This window comes from Ctenocephalides felis, unplaced genomic scaffold (genome assembly GCF_003426905.1).
Source record: "Ctenocephalides felis isolate EL2017-DRISC unplaced genomic scaffold, ASM342690v1 CF-g0.4_SCAFFOLD_01886, whole genome shotgun sequence".
NCBI lineage: Eukaryota > Metazoa > Arthropoda > Insecta > Siphonaptera > Pulicidae > Ctenocephalides > Ctenocephalides felis.
In genome coordinates this window covers 6101411-6112740 of record NW_020538040.1, presented here as the reverse complement: position 1 = coordinate 6112740, position 11330 = coordinate 6101411, and the positions used below count along the sequence as shown (strand labels likewise).

At 30.6% G+C, this 11330-nt stretch overlaps 1 protein-coding gene across 1 annotated transcript; it reads right to left on the bottom strand.

Moving 5' to 3' along the window:
* Window positions 1-1999: 1999 nt before the first annotated feature.
* On the bottom strand, window positions 2000-10018 carry LOC113378575 (serine protease inhibitor 77Ba-like). The gene is made up of 8 exons (XM_026619120.1): window positions 9943-10018; window positions 9578-9888; window positions 7075-7326; window positions 4342-4477; window positions 3903-4071; window positions 2590-2860; window positions 2129-2267; window positions 2000-2043 (listed from the first exon to the last, which is right to left on the bottom strand). The coding sequence occupies exons 1-8, from the start codon at window positions 10016-10018 to the stop codon at window positions 2000-2002; spliced, it is 1398 nt and encodes a 465-aa protein (XP_026474905.1).
* Between the last annotated feature and the right edge of the window lie 1312 nt (window positions 10019-11330).

The window sequence follows — 11330 nt, the reverse complement described above, 5'->3', positions numbered from 1 at the left end:
AAAGGGACTCTACTCACAAGGACAAGGAACAATCTATAAACATTAGGACAAAAGGGACGCTACTGACGAGCAAATAAAAAAATACAAATAACAAAGGACTCTACTGACGAGCAAACTGTAGAAATAATATTTCTAAAAAAGGACTCTACTGACGAGCAAACTGTAGAAATAATATTTCTAAAAAAGGACTCTACTGACGAGCAAACTGTAGAAATAATATTTCTAAAAAAGGACTCTACTGACGAGCAAACTGTAGAAATAATATTTCTAAAAAAGGACTCTACTGACGAGCAAAATGTAAAATTGTATGAACAAAAAATTACTCTACTGACGAGCAACTTCAAAATCATTGAATTCAAAAATCAATCTAGTGCTAATATTAAATAAATAGCAAGAACTCTACTAACAAGTAAATTGTAAAAATAAAAGAAGTCTACTGACGAGGAAACTGTAAAAATCATAGTAGAGTTCCTTTTTATTTGGAAATTTTAATTTGTTTTTTAATATAATTATTTTTCATTTCGGTACACAAAAAAGTACTCTATTGACCAGCAAGCTATGAACATTACAAAACTAAGAAAGAACTCTACTGACAAGCAAACTGTAAAAACAAAACGAAAAGGGACTCTACTGACAAGCAAATTTATATATTGAAATTATAAGAACTTTTACTGGTAGGCAATTTATTAAATAAATTTAATTTATATTTATTTTAGGAATAAAGGACTCTACCAAAAAACGTATGTAAGTATAAGTAAACAAATAGATTGAAAATACTTTTTTAACTTCCCGTAGGGTAAGTTATAGTAATCGCAAAAAAATCAAAAATGAAAATTTTTATATATCTTTACGTTTCAAAGGTTTCTGAATATTTTGGCATACCTTAGAAAAAATGGATGTATATGTGTGTGTGTGTGTGTGTGTGTGTGTGTGTATGTATGTATGTATGTATGTATGTATGATAGTATGTATGTATGTATGTATGTATGTATGTATGTATGTACGTGTGTGTATGTATGTGCGGATACAAATTTTCGTCGACGATTTCGGGAACACGGATCAACCGATTTGAATAATTCAAAAAACATTCGATTCGTATTGATAAGGAGACGTGCTGATTAGTTTTTGGTGAAGTCAGGTCTAGCCGTTCCGAAGATACGGGGCAAAAAGTGCCGAAAACGGTAACTCAGTTTTTAAGAGAACGGAGCGTCCGATTTTAATAATTCAAAAAACCTTTTACTTGTATTGATAAGGTGAAGAACCGATCAAATTTTCATAAAGGCAGGTCCAGCGGTTTCGGAGATCTACTGAAAAAAGTAAAAAAAAATGCCATTTGGCGGTCAAAAATGATCATTAGACATATGCACATCAAATTATCAGATATTTTATAGAGATTTTAACAATAAGTATAATTTTGGTTTACAATCCTATGGGTTCCGTACCAATGTTTACCCGTTAGCCAGCGACGCGGCGCTTACGCGCTTTATATTTTGTCTCTATGCAGTTAAAGCAGTACGATTGCTTTGAAAAAAAGTTTAGATCTTTCAAAATATGTCAAAATAAAGAAAACATTTTTTTTCAAAAAAAAAAAAAATTAATAAAAAAAAATTAAAAAAAATTTTTTCTTTTTCCAAAAAAAGTAATTTTTTGTCTAATTGTTTGTCAAAAATCTTATTTTTTCGAAGTAAATTTTTTTCAAAAATGTTAATCGTTTTTAAAAAAATAATAATTTTTGGTACGGGAAGTTCCAGCAATTTGCCTTGAGGCACGATGCCTTAATTGCCTTAAGACAGAATTCCACTTACAGCTAGTTAATTTTAGAAATATGCACAAAACAAGCAAAAGTTAGTATAACGTCATAGCAAAAAAAAGAACTCTACTTTCAAGCATTCAAACCGATCAAATATTTTTATCCACAATATTTTAAGATTTGTAAATTTTAAAAGTTAAAAATTGCACTCCTAAATAGTGACAAAAACTGCCGAAACCTGAATGTCGCCTATAGACGACACACGTACACACAGATCGTCAGACTTATGACGCCTAAAGTCGTAAAATGATTATTATTACAGTAAAATGTATTAAATGCTAAATAGATAATAAATAATAAATATTTTTTCAAATTTACCTGTTACGGCAGAAGCTACAGTGCCTTCTTCAGTTACCTCTATCTCGGCTTTGTGCATAATTCTTGAGACATACAGATTATTATTAGAAATCCTCGAAAGATCGGCATAGTTGGGGTCAAAGACTGACAGTATACCCATCTGGAAATACAAACAAACATACATTCTATATTAAATTCTACATGTCAGAATTTAATTTTGAATGCTGCGGGCAGACTTTCTTAAATACTAATTTGCACCCCGGCATGTGAGTACTCTAAAAACATCACTTTTTATAACAAATCTAATAGTACAAAAACCGAAACTCTATCTTTATTAGTTTAGGAGAAACCATAAGTGACGTTGAACAACTTTGTCCCTAGTCATGTGGGTACTCTAAAAACACAACTTTTCAGCCCCAACCCAACAGTACAAAAACCAAAACTCTATCTCTTTTAGTTTAGCAGAAACCATTTTTACCCACCTCTTCCAAAATGATATTAAGCGTCAAATCCGAAGAAATTTTGAACCTGGGCAACCTCAACTCCACCAACTCGTCACCGTATTCATCTATAGCCTGGTTCATCAGAGAAGTCAGGTCATGAATAGACATCCTTTTAACTTTTCCCAGGACATCTTGAAGTAAAACGCCCTTCATGGGTAAAAGGACGTACATTGATAATCTGTTTTCCTTTCCGTAAGGGATTTCTATGATGTGGGAATTTAAACCTTGAACCATTGTGTATGGATAGTACCTAGGAATAAAAATAAGTAGGTGAAAGTTATTTTAAATTTAAATTTAAAATGTCTTTTTAAAATTTAAATTTAAATTTTAATTAAGTAAATGTTTTTTCTTATAGTGTGATGCACGCTTTAGCCTAAAGCCGCATGCACACTTGTACTTTTGTACATGCGAAGCGTTAATAGTTTTATATGAGGCCGGTTAAGTGTGCTACTAGCTTTAGGTGTATAAAGCGTATTTCACATTTAGAACTTTTTCGTTTTTCATGCAAAAATCAATATAGAGTATTTATTACATATAATTTTAATACATATTGTTAAAATTTGTCTAAAATTAGTATGTTTCATATGTATTATTAACAAAACATTTTGTTACGTATGCAAATATTCATTGATAACGGCAACACTAAAGGACACTTTTTATATTTATCTTTGTGATTTAGTTATTTGATATTGTTAATATACATTTTTAGATATTAAATTATTGGTAATAAAATTATCTATAAATCTACATATAACAATTTACAACATTTGGAATAAAATTATTGTAAAAAAAATGTTTAAACTCTAAATACTGACGTCATTTTTGTCTTATGTCTCAAGTCAGACATTTTATTTGAAAATGTCTGCTGGTTACATTTTTCTATATTTTGATAGAATTTTCAAATAATTTGTTCTAGTGCGTATATATTATAATATATAAATAGAAAGCTTATAAAATTATCTACAAATCTGTATATAACGATTGATAAGTTTTGGAACAAAATTATATTTAAAAAATTGTTTAAATTTTATAATTGAATAACAAACCGAGTTAAAACAAAATTACTGCACGTAAAAGTTGAACAAAATACTTTGAGTGTGAAGTTCGCGCATTTATAACAACCGTTAAGATTTAAAATTCAAATTTCAAATATGTTTAAAAAACGTGTATATATTATTATATATCATTAGAAGGCTAATAAAATAGTTTTTAAATATGTTTATTAACAAAATTAAATTAAAATAAATGATTAAATTTCATAATTAATTATTATATATATAATTCCCACTTACCCTATGTCATACATCATATTAACTTGACCCTTAACAGCCCCCGTTTCATCATAAAAATTCTCGACTTTCGTATTGGTTTTGTTGAAAGGGGTCGTCCACTGACCCCTGAAAAATACGGCGTTTGTTATAATCATTTTGGCGTCGGTGAGGTCCTGTTCGACAACTATACCTGATAAAAAAATTTGGTTAAAATCGGTTGAAAATTAAAGAAAATATTAGAAATTAACCTAAAAATCATACCAAATTTATTTTACTTAAAACAACTGTGAAAATGTATATATATTTGCTGTGCGATCAGGCGTATTTTACAAAAGAACAAGTCCGGGGGCATGTTCGAGTTCATAACATTCTTCCTTGCTTTGTTTATATGTAAAATACGCCTGATCACACAGCAAATGGATAAACATTTTCACTTAGGTTATGTTTTTTTAGTACTTACTGTCAATCCTGTTCCTCGTCTTTTCTTTTATAAACATATTAATGTCGTAGGCTGCTTTCGCTTTATTTAGAAAGCTGACGGAACGTAAGTCTGTTCTGTAAACGGATTCGACGAGGCATTCGTAGTCGCGATTAATCTGCAAAAAAATAATTATAAACTCAAATTGTTACATTCCAGATCTCTGATCATTAAGGAGTACCCGAAAAAAATGTATTTAATGCATACTATAAAAATAAAGTAAACCAATGGGTTGCCGAACTCGGATGAGTTAAAAAGTTTTACTTCAAATATAGGCATGCGGGGTATCAAATAAAAGGTCTCGATAAGCACTATACAAATATCTTAGTAACAGACTCAATAAACTTGTAGGGTTCAGTACAAACCATTCATTCATTGACAATATTTGTAATTTAGGTATACGAAGTTACTACAGGGTGCTACTACATTAGGCAGTGTTATAGATAATTTAATTTAGCACAAATTTATGGAATATGCCATGCATTTTGGACAAAACGGTTCAAAAGTTACAAGTGATTTAATAAAAGATAGACCAATGGGATGCTGAACATGTGATCATATAAGAGTTAAAACGTTTTGCTTCAAATATAGGCATGTAGGGTATCAAATGAAAGGTATCGACGAGCACTATCTAAATATTATACGCAAAAGCTCTAATAATCACCGTAGTATAGCGAACAAATATCATATTAAATTCCTATCTTCAAATTTTGCTATCTAAAGAATATCAGATTGCAATATAGGCCTAAAATATTATAGGAAAATATAGATCATACAGTTTAAACAAATTCACTGAATATTCCATTTACTTCAGACAAACCGTTCAAAAGTTACAAGAGATACAATAAAAAGTAAACCATTGGGTTGCTGAACTTGGGGTCAAACATGTGTTAAAAAGTTTTACTTCAAATATAGGCATGTGGGGTATCAAATGAAAGGTCTCAACAAACACTATCTAATTTAATAAATATCATACTCAAAATCTCAAATCACTAGTATAACATATTACTCTTATCATCAAATTTAGCCATCTAAAGAATATCAAGTTACAATATAGCCTTAATATATAATCAAAAATATAGATCATTGAGCTTCAAACAAATTCGCAGAATATTTCATTAACTCCAATTTTTACATTCCAGACCTCTGATCTTTGTGGCTTTGTGGCTTAGTGGCATCGCTATCTTATGCTTGTTTCCTGTTAGAGAAACTATAAAAATGTCTGTCTATTTGCTGTGCGATCAGGCGTAATTTACATATAAACCAAGCAAGGGAGAATGTTATGATAACTGCATCATCGACGAATTTGTTATCATAACATTCTTTCTTGCTTGTTTATATGTAAAATACGCCTGATCGCACGGCAAATGAGTAGACATTTTCACAGTTTTCATTACCAAACAACAAGCATAAGATAGCGTTGCCATAACAACGCTATGTTATGAGGCGGAATTGCTCTCTTAGTTTGCTCGTCAGTAGAATTTCTTTTTCTGTAACAAAATAACAATTCACTGTTTGCTTGTCAGTAGAGTCCCTTTAGTTAAAATCTATGAATACAGTTCTAAACCTCCACGTTCGATTTGCCAGTCAGTAGAGTTCCTTTTCCACTACTCAAAAATAATAAATTTTCCAAAATTGACATAAAAGTTCAAAAATTAGCAAATCATGCATATTTATCGAAATTCGGTTGTCAGTAGAGTCCTTTTTTATGAAGGGATTTCTAATTTTTTGTATAATATAACTAATTTTGTTTTAAATGTCCAAATTTGGTTAAAAAAGTATTTACATCTACGAAATTAGTTTGTCGGTAGAGTCCTTTTTATAATAAAATGTATCACTAATTTTATTCTAATAATCTAAATTAGGTTTGATCGTCAGTAGAGTCCTTTTCTAATAACAATTGATATCAGGTTAATAGAATAGGACTCTACTAATGATGCAAATATAAACTCGAATTTTAGAATACAATATGAAATAATTTTTGTAAAATTATTAATTGATTACTAAAAAGAACTCTACTGACAATCAAAATGTAAATAGTGAAAAAGAGGACTTTACTGTCGAGCAAACTGGATTTTTCTTTCAGAATAAAATTAGTATTAAGTAACAATAGATACTAAAAATAGGTATTCCGTAACTTCATCACTGGAAGGGGAGTTCTGTAAAAAAATAAAGTAAACCAATGGGTTGCTAAACTCGGGGTCAAATATGAGTTAAAAAGTTTTACTTCAAATATAGGCATGTGGGGTATCAAATGAAAGGTCTATGCAAATATCATACTAACAAACTCAACAAACCAAAATAGTTACACAAACATATATAGCGAGTTGCTGTACGGCTTTACATTATTAGACAATATTATAGCGCATCTAATTTAACATAAATTTGTCGAATATTGCATTCAAATCGGACGAACCGTTCAAAAGTTACAAGAGATACAATGAAAAGTAAACCATTGGGTTGCTGAACTCGAGGACAATTATAAGTTAAAAAGTTTTTCTTCAAATATAGGCATGTGGGGTATCAAACGAAAGGTCTCGACGAGCACTATCCAAATATGACATACACAACCTCAAAAACCCAACAGGGCTCCTTAAAGCACAACAAATCAAAGACTGCACCAACCACATACATTGAATAAATCTAAAAAAAAATTCAAAGGGGAGTACTGTGGCGGTTTTTAGATTTTATATCTTTTATCTTTTTATGACTTACCGGACTGCTGTTATCAGTAAAAATAGCAGTAGCAGCCTCCAGCTCAACTGTAGAAGTATTAACCAGCATCACCTGCGAAATCCTTCTGTATCCTGATCTCGTGGTATTTATACTTAAGGGTAGTTTTAACGTCCTGGCGAGCTCGTTGAAAGTGTCGTGAAGGGCACCCTCGGCCACAATCGTTAGGGTCGACCAGACGCTGAAGGGACTTATCACTATGTCGAGGCCTGGGCCGGCTTGTTTGACGGTTTTCTGGGGAAAGAATAAATAGATAATAGTAATAATAATAATAATAATAATGATAATAATAATAATAATAATAATAATACTGGTAATAATAATAATAATAATAATAATAATAATAATAATAATAATAATAATAATAACAATAAATTTTTAATTAATTGTTGCAAATAAATGAATTACTAATAATGATTTTAGCTTTTATCACATTTTATTTGTTACATCTATTTGTTCAAGTTCTAATCATGCGCTTCGAACTTTTAATTCTAGACTTATGCTAACAATTCTAACGCAATTGTTCGACACTTGGTGCGCTACGTCCTTTGTGCATTTCCGAATTCGTTCATTGAACGTTTAATCTAGACTTGTATATAATATTATACAAACTAATTCTTAAGTACATATATGTTTATAGTTAATAATTGTTTAATTTATTTTATATATTATATTTTTTTTATATTTATTTTGATTATTTCGACCCACTGTACTATTTATAGTATGGATAAACTTAGTCTTATTTATATTTACTAATATTAAAATATTTTATTTATATTATATAATCAATTTATAAAAGTTTTTCAAAGTAAATGCACATAAATAAGTCATCATACTCTATAAATACAGTACATTGGGTCAAATGCGAGTTATGAAGTTTTACTTCAAATATAGGCATGTTGGGTATCAAATGAAAGGTCTCGACGAGCACTATCCGAGTATCATATTCACAATCTCAAAAGACCATCAGGGTTCCGTACAAATAATTTTTACAATTTATATTGTCATTTTTAAGTACACCAAGTAGCTGTAGAGTATAGTGTAATAGTATATATTGTAGATAATTCAATTTAACACAAATTTGAATATTCTATGTATTTTAGACAAACGGTTCAAAAGTTACAAAAGATTTAATAAAAGTAAACCAATGGGTTGCCGAACTCGTGTTTGTATATGAGTTAAATAGTTTTACTTCAAATATAGCTATATTGGGTATCGAATGAAAGGTCTCAACAAGCACTATAAAAATAGCATAATGATGGGTCAAACAAAGCAATAGGGTTCTCTGAAATTATTAGAATCTTTTTTTCCTGAGCGTTTTTAATATGTTTCGTCAAGTTTAATTTGCTCATCAGTAGAGTCCTTTTTTCTGAAATTCTTTGCCTTAAGTTTGAGTGTCAATTTAATTTGAAGTTTTTTGTTGACTATCTATTTGCATAAGTGGAGTCCTTTTTCTATACAAACATTTCACCTTCTTTCTGAGTTTACTCTGCTCATCAGTAGAGTCGCTTTTCCTGATGTATAATTGTTTTCAAATATTGGTCGTCAGTAGAGTTCTTCTATTTTGCTAAACTAGTTCGTCGGTAGTGTCTTTTTTCAATGCATATTTTAATCTAGTCCTATTATAGTTAGAAGAGTCCTTTTTGTGAACAATTTAGATAGGTTCAATTTGCTTTTCAGTAGAGTCCTTTATTTTGTAACATTAATATTTTAGTCAAATCCAAATTTACATTATAATCTTTTCGGTTTTAACACTTTTTGTCATATTAGCTCGTCAGTAGAGTCATTTCATGTTTAGATAAAAAACATTTGCTGTTACATAACTGGCTCAAATTTAATTTCGCTCGTCAGTAGAGTCCTTTTTTAAACATTCTTAATATAAATATAAATAAAATAAATATAGTTAAAAATAAAAAATATATAATAAAAAGTGGACCAATGGTTTGCCAAAACTATAAATAGTACAGGCGGTAAAGATGTTGTGATGTTAAATATGTCATGTGGGGTATCAAATAAAATGTCTAAAACGAGAACTATCTAAATATCATATTTAAACCATTGGTATCCAAGTACACGTTATATACTATTTTTTATAATAAATTTTTGCTATTTTAAAGCATATCAATTTGTTGTAAGGTTTCTATAACAAAAATATTATTGATAATTTAATTTAGAACATATTCACCAAATATTCCATTTACCTCAGACGAACGATTCAAAAGTTACAAGAGATGTAACAAAAGTAGACCAATGGGTTGCCAAACTATAAACAGTACAGCTGGTCAATACGTTGTGACGTCACATATGGCATGTGGGGTATCAAATGAAAGGTCTCGACGAGCACTATACAAATATCATACTTACAAACACTACAAACCCGTACAGTACTTTAAAGTACACCGAGTTGCTCCAAAACACCATTCATTTAATAATAAACACATCCATTTAATAATAAAAATAAACCCTAAGTCACTTATCTACTTACATCAAACAAATCCAACGAAAACCCTTCAACAGCCCTGCTGACGTCCGCCAAAGAGTTCTTGGCAGGATTCTCGTCTTTATAAGGAGCACATGGCGGTTTATTCGCAGAAGCGACTCTTTTACCGAAAGCCGGCCCTGGTGGCAGCGGAGGGGCACTTTGGGGCACCCTTTGCGGTATCCGTGGGTTCCAATTCGTCACTTGCTCCCAATTGGCGGCCGGCGGAGGGGCTCCGTTTTGGGGCTGAAGAGGGATGACGCCCTGGGGCGGAGGGGCTTGGGAATGGATGGTGGTTTGAAGGTTTACTAAAAGGGCTGGAAGAGAAAATAATAGGAATTAGTAAATTTGATATGAGTTTATGAATTAACCCTTTCCCTTTCCACTCCGAATTAACCCTTCCTTCCTAAATTCCGAGATTTTTATGAATTTTGCCGGGGGAGGCATGAGAGTGGAAAGAGTTATATATTGAAAATTATGTAAATTGATATATGTAAATTATGTATGTTAAATATTGAAATTATTATATTTATAATATCAAAAATATTATAAATTATTATTTTTGTAGTACACAGTTTATTTGTTAGTAGAGTCTTTTTAACTTCCCGTAGGGTAAGTTATTGTAATGGGCCGAAAATCGGAATTGAAAATTTTTACATTTCTCGACGTTTTGAAGGTTTCTGAACGTTTTGGCATACCTCAGAAAAAATGGATGTGTGTGTGTGTGTGTGTATGTATGTGTGGATACAAATTTCCAGTCACGTTTTAGGGCGCACGGATCAACCGATTTGACTGGTTCAAAAAACATTCGATTCCTATTGATAGGGAAAAGAGCTGATTAGTTTTTGGCAAAGGCAGGTCCAGCCGTTTCGGAGATACGGAGCAAAGAGTGCAGAAAATAGAAATCGAATTTTTGAGCGAACGGAGTATCCGATTTGAATGATCTAAAAAACATTCAATTAGTAATGATTGGGAGAAGTGTTTATTAGTTTTTGGCAAAGGCAGGCCCAGCCATTTCGAAGATACGGAGCTAAATATGTAAAAAATGGCAGTTTTTGAGAGAACTAAGCGTCCGATTTGAATGATTCAAAAAACTTTCTGCTTGTCTTAACAAAATAATTGATTTTGGAAAGTAAAATTTCGTTTCAAAATTTTTTTTCATAAAATTTTTTTTTCAAATTTTTTTTTTCCATTTTTTTTGTATATCGAAAATAATTCAGATTTCTATTTTAATTCTGCTCTAATATACCTTAAACAAATAATTTCAACTTTCCAATTCAGTTTATGTAATTTTTATAAATATTAGGCAATGTTACAATATTTATAATAATCTATTTGAAAACATTCAATATTTCTCGATCATCATATTTATATATCATATTTCTCGTTACGGTACGGGAAGTTCCAGCAATTTGCCTCAAAGCACGATGTCTTAATTGCCTTAAGACAGAATTCCACTTACAGCTAGTTATTATATTATTATTCTATATTATTTTATTTGAAAAAAATGCAATTTTGCTCGTCAGTAGAGTCCTTTTTTATTTCTTTCTTCTCTTATTATTTTTTATCTTCATTTTTTTTTGTTTTCTATCTTTTACAGTTTACTCGTCAGTAGAGTCCTTTTCATTTTTTCTATTTCATTCTTTGTTTCCTCTTTTACAGTTAAAACTCTTACGTCAGTAGAGTCCTCTTGTTTTTTTCTTACAGTTTGCTCGTCAGTAGAGTCCTTTTTATCTTTAGATTATTGTTTTGTACTTTC

Bases quoted from the DNA above. Each gene is read 5' to 3' on its own strand.
- LOC113378575 (XM_026619120.1), bottom strand. From the start codon at position 10,018: ATGCCTCCCCCGGCAAAATTCATAAAAATCTCGGAATTTAGGAAGGAA. The intron at 7,327-9,577 runs GTAAGTAGATAA...TTCTTTCCCCAG, and splicing joins TTTCGTTGGATTTGTTTGAT to AAAACCGTCAAACAAGCCGG. The intron at 2,044-2,128 runs GTAAATTTGAAA...TTACGACTTTAG, and splicing joins TGTAGCTTCTGCCGTAACAG to GCGTCATAAGTCTGACGATC.